Source organism: Ostrea edulis, chromosome 5 (genome assembly GCF_947568905.1).
Source record: "Ostrea edulis chromosome 5, xbOstEdul1.1, whole genome shotgun sequence".
Classification (NCBI taxonomy): Eukaryota; Metazoa; Mollusca; class Bivalvia; order Ostreida; family Ostreidae; genus Ostrea; species Ostrea edulis.
The window spans coordinates 47,842,429-47,862,929 of NC_079168.1; the positions used below are offsets into that span (position 1 = coordinate 47,842,429).

At 33.3% G+C, this 20,501-nt stretch overlaps 1 protein-coding gene across 15 annotated transcripts in view; it reads right to left on the bottom strand.

Moving 5' to 3' along the window:
- Positions 1–20,501, bottom strand: part of LOC125652508 (1-phosphatidylinositol 4,5-bisphosphate phosphodiesterase beta-1-like) — a 144,867-nt gene that overhangs the window by 32,950 nt on the left and 91,416 nt on the right. For all 15 annotated transcript variants that reach the window (XM_056164646.1, XM_056164643.1, XM_056164645.1 and 12 more), the window contains 9 exons: positions 19,305–19,579; positions 14,799–14,895; positions 11,745–11,829; positions 10,705–10,777; positions 9,185–9,236; positions 7,961–8,115; positions 7,613–7,777; positions 5,076–5,175; positions 1,532–1,636 (listed from right to left, as the gene is read on the bottom strand). In XM_056164646.1, coding sequence (XP_056020621.1) covers positions 1,532–1,636; positions 5,076–5,175; positions 7,613–7,777; positions 7,961–8,115; positions 9,185–9,236; positions 10,705–10,777; positions 11,745–11,829; positions 14,799–14,895; positions 19,305–19,579 — 1,107 coding nt within the window. The remainder of the gene's footprint in view (positions 1–1,531; positions 1,637–5,075; positions 5,176–7,612; positions 7,778–7,960; positions 8,116–9,184; positions 9,237–10,704; positions 10,778–11,744; positions 11,830–14,798; positions 14,896–19,304; positions 19,580–20,501) is intronic.

The window sequence follows — 20,501 nt, forward strand, 5'->3', positions numbered from 1 at the left end:
TGAAGGGTGTAATTCATTGCAGACCACAGTCCACTGTACATGTATATTGTAAAGAGAAGTACAAATATGACCCATAAAAGCAACGGAAACCTATATTTCTTTTTAGTTTTGTCTTTAATCAGCCCTTAGAAATCTCAAATCAATTTAGTAAAATGGTGAAAAAGATAAAGGTTGGAATCGAGTTCTATGGGAACTGCACACAATGCACCATCATATTGTTTCACTTAATTATCTATGCGTATCAAAGGTCAAAGGAAAAAACAGTGTTAAACAGAAATAAAAGTTTGTCAAATTCAACATTGGTTTTCATCTTTTGAATATATTTCTTTTTTTTTTTTTTTAATACACAGAAATACATTTTTCAGACTCTCAGACAAACTTTTTGTTATTACATTGACTTTTGTGGAGAAATAAAGAACATAAACCTACATGTATGTCATAAATGCTTTACCGAAGCATTAAATCCTAACATTGCAAGACTTTAAATTTTGTTATGTTAGGTTTAATTATATTTCATGACAATATGTGTTTAATTGTTAATAGAGTAAAATACATGTATTCATCATGGCTATAGCAATATTTTAAAATTTCCAAAATACTATTTTGATTCCAATTGCATACATCGTTTATTGAATATGGACGCCACCATAAAAGAGATTGAAAATGTTGAAAATATTTCGCATGCAACAAAAAGATGAATTTTCATATTACAGTAAAACTTGTTTAATCCGGCTATGGATAGTACATGCCACAAAATTTCAGGACATTAAAGAACTATCAATGTCCAGAATTGTCCAATTCATGTTAAAAAGCCATTAATAAATAATCATATCCACTATTCTACATGCTCATGAATTCGTAAATAATGGAAGAATTTCTTTCTCATTACAATCAGCGATGTGTATTACCTACACCCTGATAAAATAATGTTGTTTTTTTTTGTGCTGATTCTCTGAAGTAATCCTGTGTTTACCAATTTGTCAATTTATCCACAACTTAATCAGAGTTAATTAACAAAATAAATACTTGAATATGGAAGTGCACAAAATAAAGAGACCATTTCATCACACTTAAATTTGTCATTGGGATCATAATCTTTGATTTTTTTCTGAACGAGTTTCTTTTGAAAACTTCAAGGAGTTGTGTGTAAATAAGTTTATTTTAAACAGTATGAAGCAAAGATGTGATAAAACCACTATGTTTAGGAATTCATCATCATTATATCATAACATCATTATTATTATCATACTATAATTATACTATGAATTCCTCTATATATCTAGCAATACTTTCACTTTGAGATTAGGGCACATACTTTTAACATATTTGAAAAGTATTTGCAATAATACACTTTTTTTAGACAAGTATTTAAATACATTGTTATTTGTAATTGAAAATAAACTAAGATACAAATACATTCAATTACTTTGAAAATAGTAAATCATTACATCAAATTACAATTTACTGATTTCAATTACCCCATCCCTGACAATAAACACAAATCTTTCAGAACAAAAGACTCAGATCTTACCAGACATATCATCAGGAACGTAATCTTTCACACTTATATGAACAAAAACAGTGGGCAATATTAGGGGTAGGTTACACTCATTTCGCAGAGGTATATGTCTGTATCCTGTAAAATAAAAAAAACTTTATCTAATCAATCTTTTTAAATACAACATGGCAATATGAAAAATAATATATTTTTCAGATTACCATTTTTTCATCATATTATGTTCAATACTAAAGATAATTGATTTTTTTAAAAACTATATTCCCTACACAGTTTGGAAACATATTGTTTTTACACTGTTTCTTCATATTTTTCTCTAGCACTTTTTTGTTTGGGGGTGTCTCAAAAACTACACAAAGCATTAAGATGAAACCTTTTAAAGATGATAATATAGCATCTGTAGATGTGCAGAACATGTCATTTTGCCTGAACATTCATGCATGTACACATATTGGATTTTTGGTACACTGACTTTGGAATCCATCTAACATTTTCATTTTTCAATGAAATTATTCGAAATTTACCAATATGTGGTGTGTTTATATTGAGCTTTGATTGATTGGCATGGTAAAAATCACCAACCTACACGTGCATGTATGTGTGCTTCCTTTTGATTGGATAATACTAGAACATATATAACTCTTTTAACAAATGAACTGGTATTCACAGCATACGTAGGTAATACAAATAGCTATAGATTGGTACATGTAACATTCAAATGCACATGCATTGTTTTTTAAAGTCATTCTTTGAAGGACCATAACCTTTTTGTTTTTCATGAAAATCATTTTATGTTATAAATTACTTGCCATCACGTGCATGCACATGTGCTAAATTCTGAATGATCGATTTTAAAACCATCATAACTTTCTATTAAATGATGGAAATGTTATGAAATTTATGCTGTAGGTATATGATACAAATGCTTGTTGAATGACAACAAAAATGCTGAGTCTTGTTTATGTGCACATGTATGTACGTGCATTTGTTTTCATTCAATGTTGTTTTCATTCAATTGCTGTAACTTTTGATAAAAAAATCAAAGAAATTGAAACTCTCACTGCAGGTTTATGATATCAATGCCCAATAAATGTTGCAAACAAAATATGCATGTGCATGAATGCATAGATCGGTATGTGATAATTACAGAGGCATCACACTTTTATCTGTACCAAGCAAAGTGTTCTCCAGAATAGTGATACATGTACAAAGGATTCAAGATGGAGTGGAAAAACAGCTGCGTGAAGAACAAACTTATGTTTTAAAATTTATGCTGCAGATATATTTTTTGACTCTCTGCTGATTAGTGTCGTCATATCACTTACACATATGTACAAGCACATGCTAATAATTTGATTTGGTAATATTTAATTATCTTTAACTCTCTAATGAGTGAGAAAGATGGAATGATACTGACATCATAGGTACATACTGCAAGGACCTATATGTAATATGATTGGTTGTGCTGAAGTACACACACATGCAAGTGTATGCATATGCATTGTTTCTACATCTCCTATTTTGAACTCTTATTTCTTCAATTTGCATTAAAATCTTTTGAAATTTATCTAGAATTTTTATGTCAAGACTTATAAAATATCAGTGTGGTCAAATTACTCATAAGCATGCTCATGAAAGTGCTCTGAATTTTGATTGAATGAAATGTATATACTATTACAGATTTGTTTCTCAATGAATTGGTCTGAAAGATGCGATATAAAATGTAGGTATACATGTATATTGAAACGCTTCACTTAGTGGCGACGTTAAAATCACTGCTATTGTGCTTACACTTATGCTTAAATTTGATAGGATAATAGCTAAAACTTCCATGAATTTCTTGTTTTTCAATGAATTGCTTTAAAAATTGTACTATATATATATCAGCTGATTCCATTGCTTTCAGCAATGTCAATGAGAAGCATGAATATAAATTGTAGAACTTGTTTGGCAATCATTGTAAAATAGATGAAGTTTAAACTCCCTTTTTTCAGCAAGTGTTAAATTTTCATTTTTCTTCATTTTTATACAATGAATGTATTTTGGAGTTTCATAAAATTTACAGTTTGTCTTTTGCTCATGATAAAATTTGAACTAGATGTGTTGAAGCAACATGAATGCATCCACCCAAGGGCCATAACTCTGCCAAAATTTATCTGACCAGACTCACTATGAACCTGACCTGTATATTCTCATGACATATATTTTCCAAATTTCAATTCAAAATGTCCATGCATGACCAACATAATGAAAGGAATTTAAGAATTGTTTGAAATTTTTTAAGTCTAAGGGAAGTAACTCTTATCCCCCACCCCATTAATCCTAATAACAACTTGACAGGTGTATTATTGTGGCGTATCTATATTCTAATTACAATTCAAAATGTCTATGTATGACTGAGGTAACAAGAGGTACTGTGAGCAATGCTCACTAAGAATACCCCCCGCTTACCCCAATCTCCCAAAGGGTGTTGTTAATAGGTATAAATTACCTCTTTCCTGAGTGTAAAAATATGGTATGCCTTTGTAGAAGAAAAGGGAAGATATAGCCCGAACACAAATCCATGGCATAAACCTATAATTTTGACCTTGATATCAAAGGTCAAGGTCATAAAAAGGTCATGAATGTGCATGACACAGTCTCATGGTGATGCACCCATGTCTTATGGTATGACTATGTCAAAACCCTATAATCAATTTTGACCTTAAGGTCAAAGTTCAAGGTCATATAGAGGTCATCAAGGTACCCGACACATCGTCTCATGGTGATACACTTATGTGTCAAATATGGTATGCCTATGTCAAAGAACAAAGTCATGGTTCTGACACGAATCCATTGTAAAAACCTTTAATTTTGACCTTGAGGTCAAGGTCATATGGAGGTCATGAAGGTACATGACACATCATCTCATGGTGATACACTCATGTGTCAAATATGGTATGCCTATGTCAAAGAACAAAGAAGTTATGGCCTGGACACGAATCCATTGTAAAAAACCTTTGATTTTGACCTTGAGGTCAAGGGTAAAGGTCATATAGAGGTCATGAAGGTACTCGACACATCATCTCATGGTGATCCAACTGTGTGCCAAATATGGTATGCTTAAGTCAAAGAACAAAGAAGTTATGGCCCGGACACGAATCTCCACAGACAGACAGACAGAGGGATTGGGGGTATAATAAGCAGAAACTAAATATTGTTGAAATTTTCCTAGTCCAAGGGGTACAACTTGTCAAAAATTTCAACTAGAACCAAATATTATTAAAGAACTTGGTCTGGATATTCTCATGATGAATCTATATATATAAAATTTCAGTTGCAGATGTACATCTGTAGCAGCTATAAGGAACAGAAACTGAATTATAGTGGAACAACAGGGTGATGGAAAAGGGTAACACTACATTTCATGGTGCAGGCATAAATGTGTTCAGAAATATTGAACATTAACATTCCCAAAGAATCTGTATTGATTCTTCTGTGTGGAAGAACGTATCATATTTTGTATAAACTGTACATATACACAGGAAGTTTACTTTCAAAATGTTAATGGTTTTCATACCTGGCCGTAATCCATCCACTGGTAGCACCCTGTGACCCAACAATTTATTGTTTTCATCCATCACAGCTAGTCGTAGAACTGCCAAAGTTGGCAACACAACCTGCAAAGTCAAAGATTAACTACAATATAGGCAGGACAGTCGACATTTTTTTTATATCTATGAAAACTTAATATATTTTAATATCACTAATTCTTGTACATAGACACAATACATTTCATGTTTTTGCACATTTTGTCATCAAAAGCATGAAATGTATTATCAATAAACTTTATATATTTATATATATATATATATATATATATATATATATATATATATATATAAATATATAAAGTTTATTGATAATACATTGATAATACCCCGTTATTACGTTCCCCCTTTAATACGTTAGTCCGCATATTACGTTGGAATTTCAAAGCACAAAACCATTTCTTAACAAACCTATATAAAATAGACCTCGTTATTACGTTGCCCTAAGATGCCGGGACTCGGTATTACGTTGTAAAAATTCCGACAAAAACGTAATAAACCCCTAATTATTCAATAATGATTCTCAAAATAATAAGCCATTCACACCTTGACTGTCTGAGGCAGTCACCACGTAAATTTCCTGGTCTGTTTGGGGATTAGAGACGCTTGACTGATCACGCTTCGATAGATCTAGCGACATCAATACAGGTGAATACCTCGTATCGAAGCCAGTGATAAACAATTAAATAATGTTTATTTAGACATTGTACTCTATGAAATTTACTTCATTTTTCATATTTTGATAATCGAAGAAATAATTTCTCAACCACCTGAGTGTTCAGCATAGTGTGATTACCTTCGCTATTAAAACTCTATTTACGGACAGCTTTGGTACCGAACATGAAAGACAAGATTTATCGTAGCATTGTCAAAACCGCTTGGGTAACTGCTTGGACATAGGTGACGAAAGGTGGTCAATTAAAAAATTGTCCTTTGTTTGGACATGCAGCTTGGGTGTTCGTAAATCTCGTCCATACATACACCAATCAAACTGTCCTTTGTTATCGGCCGATTCGCGCACGGCATTTACCTCAGTGAATATTCTAAAATCCCTTGATGCGCACGTGATTTTAGTGCCATCATTTAGTGTTATAAATGAAATCTTCGTGCATCATTATATTTTTTTTTATGTGAATTGCGCTTAAATTGTTCTTCGTATTTATCGTTGGTGAGAAAAGTGTGTAAGTGTTGGGTATCGTGTGCGTTTTGTGTCTATAGTTTTGTTGTTTTGGGGTGGGATTTTTTTTTATTGTGTTGTGTATTGTGTAATTAGAGAACTTAATAAAACGATGTTTTGTTATTTTTTTAATACGAATGTTGAATACGAACCGGAATGAGTTATTGATAGAAATTTACATGAACGCATTGTTTTAAAGTTGAACAAAATGGCGGTCCAAACGAATGCAGAAAAAAAACGTTTATCAAAACATCCTTATGTATCCTACACCAGAAATAAAGAAAAGGGATAAGAACATGAAGAATTACGGACATTAAAGATAAGATGTAAATAAAAAAAAGTATAATAGTCTTTTAAACAAAGAAACAGTAAAGATATATTCACACACCCCTTCACGGAGTACCAACGGACGATATACAATTTCCAAATGATATTTTTAACGGATTTCACTGGGAACGTTTATTACGTTGCCCCCGGTATTACGTTATTTTATCGTGACAAAATGGAAAACGTAATAACGGGGTTCCACTGTATATATATATATATATATATATATATAGTTTGTAAAAAAGAATTCGGTATTTGATACAGTAAATACATCCAATAATAAAAGTCAAGAAACACAAAACTCGAATAACATTTCACTGTTAGTGCTTTCAGCTTTAATGCCTCTTCAGACAGTTATAACTGTCTGAAGAGGCATTAAAGCCGAAAGCGCTAACAGTGAAATGTTATTCGAGTTTTGTGTTTCTTGACTTTTATCATTGGATATATATATATATATATATATATATATATATATATATATATATATATATCTGTGTGTGTGTGTGTGTGTATGTGTGTGTATATATATATATATCTAACCAGTCACTGATGCTTGTATATAGACAGGTGCATTTCTTTAATATAATTGAGATAAATAGCTCAAACTCCAAGGTCAAGGTCACAAGGTTAAAAACTTTGACATCATAAAACCAGGTCTTGTCACAAGGAATGCATATATGAGTATGAGAGTCCTATCACTCATCATTCAAAAGTCATGAGAAAGGTTAAAGTTTCGGACAGACAGGGTCCAAACAATATGCCCCTTCCCAACTATAGTATAATTGCAAATATCTCTACATCAATCTGACTAAAGTACAGACCTATATATAATATAGGTCTGTACTTTAGTCAGATTGTCTGTACATTTGAATTTTACTTTGGAATAACTACATATACCTAAACATGCAACTGCATGTATTTACCTAACACTGAGTTTGATGTTATAATGTTTCCTGTGTCAATGCATTATTTCCTAAATCAAACTCTCTATACATGCATTACCTTTTTAAATACAAAGGGCTCTTCATCATAGACAGGATTAATGCCATTATTGGGGACTGTTCTTGTCCGGTGACGCTTACGAACTGTATCTGTGGGTAAGCCATACATATCCACTTCAACATAAGTCCCAATTTTTTTGTCAGTTAAGAACTGCCCTGATAAAACCTGCAGAGAAATACAAGTATTATTTCATGTACTCCAAATCATAACTCTTTACAATGATTTATAGGAATGTACTTTAATTATGAGACAGAATTCTTTCAATCTTTTAAAACAAGTAAAGTCCTGTGAACGACATCAAAATGAAGTGACATGTTTTTGGTTTTTCTCAGTCCTTGGAGCATATACCTTTATCGTCAATGTGGCTGCAACTACACCATCCATAATGGACTCTGCAAAGGGATCAAATCGCCTGTCATCTCTTCTCATAGATTCAGGCTTCAGAACATATCCACAGCGATTGTTGTACTCAAATATTCCTAGGTTTAATTGCATGGCAAGGTCTGAAATGAGCACAACAAAGCATTATGTGCTGCATATGAGTGATATGACTACACGTTTAGGATTCTGATTCTAACTACGGGGTACTGATGTCCAATTATAGTGTTGCCGTACCCATCGAAACATCCGATCATCAAATACCAAAATCAATACTCAGGCACTAAGAAAAAAATATATCAAATATACAATTTTTTTCATAAGACATTTTTCTGAATTAACAGGAACTTAAAATGAAGACCTTTGATTCAATAATCAATCTTTTAATCAAAGCCCATGGTATATGTTCATTAGGAAGTAATCACTTCTTTATAAAAATCATGTGCTATCTGATTGCTATGAGCAGTTGATGAGCCCATCATGTGTTAAAATAACAATGTGATAACTGAAATGTCCAAACCATATTGAAAATTATCAAAATGCTTTGCAAAGTAAAATTACATGACATATTCAAAGTGGGTTTTTTTTTTAAAAAGAAAATTTTCTCATCAGCTTGGGATTGGTTTTTACTTAGCTACGAAATAGACTTTCTGTATCATGCATTGTCTGAACAAAAACTCTGTGTCACTCAGTACTACAAGTGTTTGGAAGTGTTCCTAATGTTTTATCTCTTAAAATCATAAAAAAAAATTGTTGCTTATTCATATCTACAGGTAAACTATGTTGTAACAATGTGGAGTGAATGCCAGTGGTTACTAAATAATTTATCCTAGCTATTGGTACCACTTTTAGTGCCAAATTTGCTATGCTACAATTGTACATGAATAATCATGCGATGTACTTTGATTGAAAATACGTACAATTTTATCACTTCCTGATAAAAGTGAAAGTAGAAATTGGTGCATGTCACACTGATACAGGGGTGAATAAGAACTGATCAAGATAACGATGTTCACTTGATCAGAAAGATGACCTACTAACTCATTACTTACATGTATTTCACTCAATCTGATATCACAAATTTTAACACATTTTTAATGTCCATAATCAAAATTTTAAAAGTGGAAGTATTACTCTCTTTCAGCCATTTCACAACTGCAATATTTGCTCAATTTTTCTTGTGGATTTACTTACCTAAAGTTTGGAAGTTTAATGCTACAAGTTGGCAACCTGCATTCCAAAAAATCTATAAAACATAAAATATATACAATGATATTTCAAACATCTCCAAAACATATTATTCTTCAGGAGATGAAAAACCCTACTGTTGGTTAATTCAAATCCCTATAAACATAGCAAATCCATATACATGTACACATAACAAATCCTTATACACATAGAATTTACCAATAAAAGAAAAGATGTTTAAGGTATCAGATCCATAAAACCACCATTGTTTTTCCCAATAATTAATTTTTATGTAATACAAAATACAAATGAAAGATAATTAACATACACAGTGATTCACCAGAAGCATTTTCAAAATTGACAAGACATATAAGAAATATCTGTTATAGAAATTAACATTAATCCCTATGAGAAAAACGCATTTCTGACATATAAAGTCAATTAGAATATAATTTCCAAAGAAAGTTCATGGTGAAAAGATTCCTATTACCATGGTCTTTCAAAATATGTGAAGAAAAGTAAAGGTCACCATACAAATTATGAAAATATTTAATTCCCCTAAGAATATTAATGGTTGCATACATACATTAATACAAGCATTCCGGTATATACATATACTCAAATTCACTACATTGTGACAGTACATTTAGTTGCCTAAGCAAGTCAGTCTGTGACCAAGCCTTAACACTTACATCATTTTTTTGTTTGAAAAAGAAAACAAGAGGCACCATGGGCCACCTCGCTAACCTGAGTCACCTTGGCACACATTAAAAGAAATTCCCTACACCCTACATATCCGCATGTAAAAATTTGATCCCTATTGTGACCCCAACCTATGACCTGGGGGGGGGGGGGGGGGGGGTGGGCATGATTTTTACAAACTAGAATCTGCACTATATCAGGAAGTTTCATGTAAATGTAAACTTTTCTGGCCCAGTTCTTGAGAGGAAGATTTTTCCCTATATCTTCGATTCCCTGTGGCCCCACTCTACCCCCAGGGGCCATGGTTTTTACAAATATGAATCTGCAATATGTAAGAGAGCTTTCATGTAAATTTGTACTTTCCCGGCCCAGTGGTTCTTGAGAAGAAGATTTTTTAAGATTGTCCCTATATATTCACATGTAAAACTTTCATCCCCTATTCTGGCCCCATCCTACCCCTGGGGGACATGGTTTTGACAAACTTTATTCTGCAGTATGTCAAGAAGCTTTCAAATGAATTTCAGCTCCCCTGGCCTAGTGATTCTTGAGAAGATTTTTAAATGACCCACCCGTTTTGGCATTTTTCAAATTATCTCCCCTTTGAAAGGTGCATGGCCCTTTATTTGAACAAACTTGATAGCCCTTCACCCAAGGATGCATTTGGCGAAGTTTGTTTGAAATTGGTTCATTGGTTCTGGAGAAGTCGAAAATGTGAAAAGTTTACAGACAGACAGATGGACAGACATACTGACAACAGGTGATCAGAAAAGCTCACTTGAGCTTTCCGCTCAGGTGAGCTAAAAACTTGTGATGAGTTGACTGACCTGTGGTAGAAAGTTACTGGAATCCACACGAGTCCCCCGGGGGTAAATTCTACTAAGCTGCCTCTTATTGTAACTGAGAATGATTAAGGTTTTCAAATCAATATCTAATTCAAGTTCTTGTAAAATCATGTTAACCTTGATCATTGGTACTAGGCATATTGGCACATGTTTCATAATGTACCTTACCTTACTAGAGTAATGTTATATTTATCCCCCAACACACATATGATTCCAAAATCATGTCTGTGATATCAAATACTAATTTGTCAATGACAATATCCATCTTGACTTTGCACTTCCAAGACCTATATCAGTAGCTTGGCGAAAATTTTCTTTGCGAAATGAAATTCATGTAGCAACAAGAGTATCATATGCCCGTTCGACAGTGATGACAAAATTTCAGTGCAATATCTATATCCATAATGAGAAGAAGACCAGGAAACTATTTGACCTACTTTTAGCCCTAAAGTAGGTCAAAGTGCACCAATTGAGCTGAAATGCAAAACAAATCTGTATTTCTCCAAGAGGCAGGTTGTGACTAAATTTCAGGGAAATATCTGTATCCTTAATGAAAACACTTTAACATTTTGTTTTCTGATGATGGGCATGTAAAAAGCCTTGAAAAAGAGGAGAAAAAATTTGGAATTGGGGAGATTTGTTTAAGAAGGTCAGGTGAGGGACAACTTTCTAATCTTACCATCATGATACAGTTTTTCACTTGTATTTGTTGGCAAGCATCACATAAAAAATGTATAATGAAAGAAAAACTCCCAGAAAAATTACTGAATCAGAATTTCCTGGGAATAAGCACATCTACATAGTGTGTCCTTATTAACAACAAAGTTTCACAAAATTCTGTTGAGCTGTCTTAAAGGAGGTGCTGACAAGAAAGGGACTGATAGACGGACGGATCAAAAACATATCCGCCGCAACTTCGCTGCTTGGGGTATAACAAGTGCATGCTTATGCAAACATCCATATCATTACTGGGAATAGAAATGTAAAATCTGTGTTGCAACAAATATTTTGCTTAAGGATACTTGACAAACTCCACTGGATATTCCTTCAGAAGACTGGTTGCTTGGGTTTCCACAAAAGAGGAGATTTCAAAACTTTTGTTTCTCTCTGAAGAAAATGAAAACCATACATCAGATCAAGATAAAGACGATGTTTCTTGTCAGAAGTGCAAGAAAATAAGAATTTACTTCGTAGTTTGTACAGACTCATTTACCACTGATTTATACAGAGTTGGTGAAAGGTCGTTAAAAACCACAGGACATTATGTCATGTAAATTGGGGAAATTGTATATATATAAAAAAAAAAATACAGAAAAAGCAACCCAAAGAAAAAATAAAAAATCCTACCATACAAAATTAAAATTTACCAGACAGCAGGCAAAATTAGCTTTCTAAAACTTTTTCTATTTTCACAGTTCTATTAATCATTAGATTTCTGTTTCAAGATCAAGAATTTCTCTTTTTTGTTTTTATCGGCTGCATACAACTTTATAAGCTAGGCCATTGTGTTACCAGAAATACTTTTTCATGCATTAACAATAAATTTAACAAAACAAGACTATTAATTCCTGGAAAAGTAGAAAAAACATAAATCTTTATTGTAAAAAAATCTTTACTTTAGCTATTTTAATCAAGAAATGAAAGCAATTTTTACTCATTTTATATACATACAGTATAAAATAAATTCAAATTGCATTTTACAAGTGAAATTAAATTATTCATATCTAAATGAATAAACATCAAATATGTGTGATTAATTTTTTTATCTCATAAAAATTTATTGGACAATGTGTCCAATCTGTTTGGACTTCACAGGTCAAATTCCCGATTTTCAGGATCATCCAACAATCTGGTGTCTTTCATAAACTCTGTTAAAGTAATATTATTACCCGACAAGAGACCCATGGGCATTGAAATGCTCATCTGATGAACATAACAGAATTTATAAATGGGTGTATATGCAATAATCTAGAATTTTGGAAGTATGTCAAGTTGAATGTCATCAAGTTATGGCCAATTATCAAGCTTTTCATAACCAGATCAAAAGTCATGAACAAGGTAAGAGTTTTTGTGAAATTGGATTGGCTGTGTTCAGTAAAATACAAAACTGATAGATTTACAAGAGGCCCATGGGTCACATTGCTCACTAGAGTCACTTTGGCTCTGCTGTTGTTCAGCTGATTTTTTTTTAATGATTTAAAAAAAAAAATTTCAAGCTTTACTCCAATAAAAACTTTTGACCCCATATTATGGCACTTACCTAGCCATAAAGGTCAAAACATAACCGAACTTGAGTTCACACAACACAGTAATGCATCAATACCAATATGACTAACATGACCTTGCTGTTCTGAAGAAGACCTTTCAAAAGATTTTCTTTCCTGTACACATGCATGCATTTTGTTAAATTTGATCCATCCTAACCCCCAATATAATAATTATGCCCCTGTAATAAGAGATTTGGGATCATATAGTTTTTGGTCTGTCCATCTGTCTGTTTGTATGCAAAAACTTAAACCTTGCCCATAACTTTTAAAATGGAGGGTGATAGGGCTTTCATATTTCACATATTATGTATTCCATGTGACAAAAACTTTTTTTTGCTATCAATCCTTTTGACCTCGAAACTTTGGAATTTGACTTACTTTTGAAAAACTTTAACCTAGGCCATAACTTTCAAATGGTTAGTTATAGAGCTTTCATATTTTCACATGTGCATCCCTTTTGACAAGATGATTCTTTCAGTACCAACATTTTGACCTAATAATCTTCATACTTTGGAATTTGACCAACGTTTGGCAAAAATTAACCAAAGCCATAACTTTTGAATGGTTAGTAATAGGGCTTTCATATTTCACATGTATACTCCATGTGAAAAGGCCTTTCTTTGGGTACTATAATTACTTCTCTGCCATATGGGGGCAAACCATCTTGTTTGAATTTTTTTAAAAACTTGAATTCACTTAACTTAGGTTTGTTTGCATTTGGATATGATTTAGTGTGGCCCTGCTACTTTAGAAAAGAATTTGTTTTAATCATCAAGTTTACAATTTTGGTAAAGGATTACTTGTTCTTTCTAAATATCTATTTGGTTTCAATTTAGTATCAACAGCACTAAAGAAGATGCTATTTAAGTGTTTTACACATAAACACAATATAACAAGTTTGGCCCCACCCTGGGTCAGAACTCCTACCCCAGGGATCATGAAATTTGCAATTTTGGTAGAGGCCTTCCTGCTCTTCATCACCATGCATTTAGTTTTTCTTACACATGTGCGGTTCTTGAGAAGATTTTTGAAAATTGGTCTATTTTAGGCAGTTTTTGCCCCGCCCCTAAGGCCTCAAGGGAGCAGGAATCCTGAAATTTACAATTTTATGTCTCTCTTGTTCCAAAGATGCTTCATATCAAATTTGAAAAGAAAATAACTGGTAGTTATTAAGAAGTTAAAAATGTTCAATTGTTAACGCACGACTGATGACAACGGACGAAAACCAATTGCAATAGCAATCGTTCACACATTTAATAACTGACCATTTTGGCCCCACCCTGATACCAAAACCCCTACCCCTGGGATCATCAAATTTACAATTTTGGTAAAGGACTACCTGCTCTTTCTAAATATCTATTTAGTTTCAATATAGTATCAACAGCACTAAAGATGTTATTTAAGTATTTTACACATAAACACTATATACCAAGTTTGGCCCCATCCTGGGGTCAGAACCCCTACCCCGGGCATCGTGAAATTTGCAATTTTGGTAGAGGCCTTCCTGCTCTCCATCACAATGCATTTAGTTTTTCTTATACGTGTGTGGTTCTTGAGAAGAAGATTTTTGAAAATTGGTAATTTTGGACAGTTTTTGCCCCACCCCTAAGGCTCCAGGGGTGCTGGAGACCTGAAATTTACAATTTATGTCCCCTTTGTCCCAAAGATGCTTCATACCAAATTTGAAAAGAATTGGACAGGTAGTTATCCAGAAGAAGTTAAACATGTTCAATTGTTAACGCAAGACACCCGATTGCAATAGGTCACCTGAGTTTACTCCATTGATATTATACATCATTAATGATTTACTTTCTGAAACTTCAAAGGAATGGAAGTGAACTGGTTGAACATAATTAACGAGCATAGACATTTCTAATCCAGCTTCTGCTTCTCTTCCAGCTGTACCCTAAAACATAGAAAAGCACATTTAATTACAATGTATATTTCTGATTTGTTTAAAGGTCAAACAAAGTCAAAAACTGGAGACCAACACTTTGAGGTTAAAATTATATATGGAAGACTCTCACAAGTGGATATCATGCGGTATTCAAAAGGGTCTGCATCCAAGGTATAAACTAGTTAAACAATATACAATCAATTGAAGGAATAAAACAGATCACCAACACATCATGAGAATCCAGTGTGAATTTTATTTGGTAGACCAGTTTCAACCATGGGGTGGTCATCATCAGAACAATTATACATGCAATGAATTTACTGAAGTAAAAAATGCAGCTGACGTTGCTATACACAATAACAAAAGGCCCACAGGCCTTATCAGTCACCTGAGTACTAGTGAAAAGTATCACTACTCCCAAGGGCTATGAAATCTAGAAAAAATTTCCTGTTCTGAATATCTAGGCTAAATTCTAATGTTCAGCAACAATATAAAACAAGATGTGTTCTTAAAACTTCAATGCCCTCAAAAGTGCATACAATGATGAATCTGGACCCATCCTAGAGTCGAAACGCTGGGTTGTGAAATTCACCATTTTTGTACATCCTTTTCTGCTATTCCTAAGTATGCATTTAGATTTTATACAGTATCAGCAAACTTAAATAAGGCATTAAAATCATTGAATTATAATTTAGACATCACCCTGAAAACAAGCCCTTACCCTCATGCTATTACAGTTTTGGTAAAGGACTACCTACTCCTTCTAAATATCCATTTAGTTTCAATTTAATATCAATAGCACTAAAGAAAATGTTAATTAAATGTTTTACACATAAACACTATATACTAAGTTTTGCCCTGCCCTGGGGTCAAAACCCCTACCCCTAGAATCATGAAATTTACAATTTTGGTAGAGGCCTTCCTGCTCTACATCACTATGCATTTAGTTTTTCTTAAACTTGTGCGGTTCTAGAGAAGAAGATTTTTGAAAATTGGTCAATTCTGGATAGTTTTTGCCCTGCCCCTCAGGCCCCAGGGGTGCAGGAGTCCTGAAATTTACATTTATGTCCTCTTTCTTCTAAAGATGCTTAATACCAAAGTTGAAAAGAATTGGAATAGTAGTTATCAAGAAGAAGTTAAAAAATTCTATTGTTCAGACATTTAAAATAACTGACCATTTTGGGCCCTTCCTAATACTAAAACCCCTACCCCTGGGATCATCAAATTCACAATATTAGTAAAGGACTATCTGCTCTTTCTAAATATCCATCTAGTTTTAATTTAGTATCAATAGCACTAAAGAAGATGTTATTTAAGTGTTTTACACATAAACACTATATACTAAGTTTGGCCCCGCTCTGGGGTCAAAACCCCTACCCCGGGGATGATAAAATTTCGAATTTTGGTAGAGGACTTCCTGCTCTACATCATTATGCACTTAGTTTTTCTTAAACATGTGCGGTTCTAGAGAAGATTTTTGAAAATTGGTCAATTTTGGGCAGTTTTTGCCTTGCCTCTAAGATCCTGGGGTTGCAGGAGTCCTGAAATTTCCAATTTAAGTTCCCCTTGTCCCAAGGATGCTTCATACCAAATTTGAAATGTATTGGAATAGTAGTTATTAAGAAGAAGTTACAAATGTTCAATTGTTAATGCACAACGGACAACGCAAGACGACAACAATATGCAATAGGTCACCCAAGTTAACTCAAGTGACCTAAAAAGAACATCTTTCACAATGCAGCGTGAGTTATTTCCCCCTTAATACAGGAGTGCACAACACTTTGCGGTCCACAATTCATAACGTCAATATAAGGATTTACTATTTCTGACTGTAATTAGTGCCAGTTAAGGGATATTTCTGTAATTAATGAAAAATGTAACTGCAAAATAATTTTAGTAACTGATTTTATGTGTCCATTGTGTGATTTTTTTGCAGGCAATGTTGGGTCATGATGTAACAAAATCTGTAAATATTAGTCCCCTACTTATCTAGATCAGGATCAAGATATCTTTAGCATATCATCAATTATTTATAATAATCAATATCTTGGACAACCAAAACACAATTATATATGCAGAAATTACATGTGCAACCAACGTATGTACATTACATTGGCGCTTCTAGAGAGGGGTACGGAGGTTGCAACACATATACACATGATTTCATTGTGCTTTTCTTTCTAGGTGTCTTGTTTTGTTTTTTTATACATATTACTTACAAAATTTTTCAGGATTCTTTGTATTACAACTTGGACAGAAATAAACATAAAATATGACTGTAATTCCCCCCCCCCCCCCCCCCCCCCCCCAACCCTACAATTTGATGAAATTCTTGACAAAATTTTACACTACTCAATGTAATGCTCCAGTTTGACATGTTACAGCCGTGTCCAGTTCTCATGCAATCCATGTACGTACAGCTTAATGGCGTGGCACACATGGCTGCTTGTCAAACACTATTGATTTTCTGTCTTCTGATTATAGAATGCCTTGCTATGCGAAATGTATAGTGCAAAGGGTTCTGACATTTCAAATTATAGTAGGGAATTTTACATATTATACCATGAATTATTTTTTTTGTGGTGATAAAAAAATATAATATATAAACCCTTGTCCAAAAAAGAAAAAAAAACCAAGAGGCCCATGGGCCACATTGCTCACCTGGCCCCATATCTGAAAACTTTCCATATATATTTGCATGTAAAACCTTAGTCCCTATTGTGGCCTCAATCTACCCCTGGAGGTCATGATTTTTACAAACTTGAATCTGCACTATGTCAGAAAGCTTTCATGTAAATGTAAACTTCTTTGGCCCAAAGGTTCTTGAGAAGATTTTTAAAGATTTTCCCTATATATTTGTATGTAAAACTTTGATCCCCTATTGTGGCCCCATCCTACCCACAATGGGCAAAGATTTGAACAAACTTGAATCTGCACTATGTCAGGAAGCTTTCATGTAAATTTCAGCTCCTCTGGCCCAATGGTTTTTAAGAAGATTTTTAAATGACCCTACCCTAATTTTGCATTTTTGTGATTATCTCCCCTTTGAAAGGGGCATGGCCTTTCATTTGAACAAACTTGAATCCCCTTCACCCAAGGATGCTTTGTGCCAAGTTTGGTTGAAATTGACCCAGTGGTTCTCGAGAAGATAAAACTTTATGTGAAAAGTTTACGATGATGACGACAGACAATGGATCAAAAAAGCTCACTTGTGCCTTTGGCTCAGGTGAGCTAAAAATTAAATAGATAGATAATAAAAGACATCATTCTTTATTAGTACACTTCCGCAATAACAGACACCTGTTCCGCAGAAACACATGCGACTTTTCCAATCTTATATCATAGAATGGCTTGTACCGGCCCATAAAAAAAAGTAACAGCCTGGACACAATTTGTAACAGGTATCGATACAAATTATTCTCTTGAAAGTCTTCAAATATCTTGATCGCCTCTTCTGTCGTCTTATTTATATCAAGTATTCCCGCAAAAATGTACCAGTAAATATGTAAATGATGTTAACTCTTTCGTTGTTTATTCATTTACACAAAGCAAATACAGAATTAGTTAATTCATTTCAGATTTTCGTCAGAATATTAGTTCAAAAATTGCCATATCATTTATTTTCACGGAAAGTTAAATGCAATATATCAAGTAATAGGAAGTCCTTATTCATCTAACCCTTCCCCTCCTTATATTCATGCGTGTTTAAAAATATCATTATTTCAATAAACTTTATAAATCTTTTGCCATTAATATTTGGCTAAAATTTGAATATATCGTACATAACTATTAACTATGTTTACAAATCTTAAACTCAATGAAAGACATGCAGTGTCTGCTTTCATATCTGCAGAGTCTCATCTTCTCCCAACTGTATTCAGTTGCAGACCTGCTAGATCGATGCCTGATTCTAAAATATTTTCACATTCTTTCACAAACAATGTGTGTGTTCCATAGACATTAAGAATTTTATGTGCACGGCAATGATTTTAATATCTAACAAATCAATTAATATACACTGCCAGTCAAACTATCTTCAGTTGCGTATGAGCTAGGGTGGTAGTGAAGTGGTGAATCCGCAGGACGGACCCGATGCCAAGGAGTAGTTCGCCACACGAATCGACTCAAAAATCCACTGATGGTAAAAGTTGCATTAACGAATGCATTTGTGTTTGCTAATGAAAAATCTATATTATTACTGATGCACCATCAAAACCATTAATGATAAATCGTCTGTTAATGAGAAATTTAATTTTTTCATTGGTAAACAATTTATCATTAATGATATAAATCATAATAATTAATGATAAATTGTTCGTTATGAAAACCTTTTTCAAATGTGCAATTGTACAGAAGATTTTAGAAAATTGAGTGACTTGTGTGATCTAAAAATCTCAAAAGTACAGAAAAGCTCAAACCTTCTCAGCTTTGAACTGTCTTCGTCGTCTGGCTTCCTCATTATCATCATCATCTGCATCATTGTCATCATCACTGTCAGATGAATCAGAAACTACTTCATCCAGATTGCTGTCAGGGGCTGGTATTCCCTGACTAGTGTTGTCCTCAGAGACGCTCTCTGTGCGCTTACCCCCTTCACTGTTACTCCCTCCTCCCCCAGTGCCTCCGCCTCCTTCATCCACAGAAATTGCATCTCTCATTTGACTCTGGGTTTTGGATAGTTGTTTTGGCTTTTCTGTAAAACAAAAAATTCTTTCTGACACATACATAAGTACAATAGATTACTAGTAATCGAAAACATACACTATGTCAACCTTCAATAATTACTTTTAGAATTTCACTTTATTGCTTCTTGGAAATTTCATATAACCAGTTTTCTAAAAATGCAGGCTACAAGGGTGTTTCATCATTAAACAATTTTAATTTTTATGAATTGTGAATCAGTGTGAAATTCAGAAAAAATGATTATGAAATTAGATTGCAACACTGGCAAGCTTTCATCTCACATAAATTCTACAAAAGGAATAAGAAAACCTTAAGATCTCTTTCTTAAAACCCTTGATTACCGAATATTGTTTAACTTTTTAAACATTGTACTGGTAAATAAGATATAAAATTAGGCTATAGCAAGTGCAGTCATTAAACTAAACTATATTAGGCAATGGTTACAAGCTAAGTGTCATAACAAAAGCTGTGCCATTACGCAAAAGAATCTGCAAGAATATTAAAAACGAACATTGAAATTAAGAACACACTTTAAATTTATATTTCTTAGAACATGTACTTATCTGTTCCGTTAATGAGTTTCAAGCACTAACAATTTAAGTGAATATATATTTTCTGATTAATATAGTAAAATACAGATATGTATTTAATACCATGCGAGTACTTTTCGTTAGATGGTTACATGAAGAACACTTTTCAATAGTTTGACTGTTAATTTCAAAGAAAAAGATGTCTTAGATGTTAATTTCAAAGAAGAGAGTGACAATTTCAGTAATCAGTACTCAGCAAACCTGAAGCACAAACAGTCTTGCAAATTTATATTATTCTGAAGAGAAAATGGAACTCTTTCCATGAATTGAGGCAAAGGGTTGAAATTACTCAAACTCCAGAATATGAAGTCATTCAAGGCAGCACTTGTGGATTTCAATCCA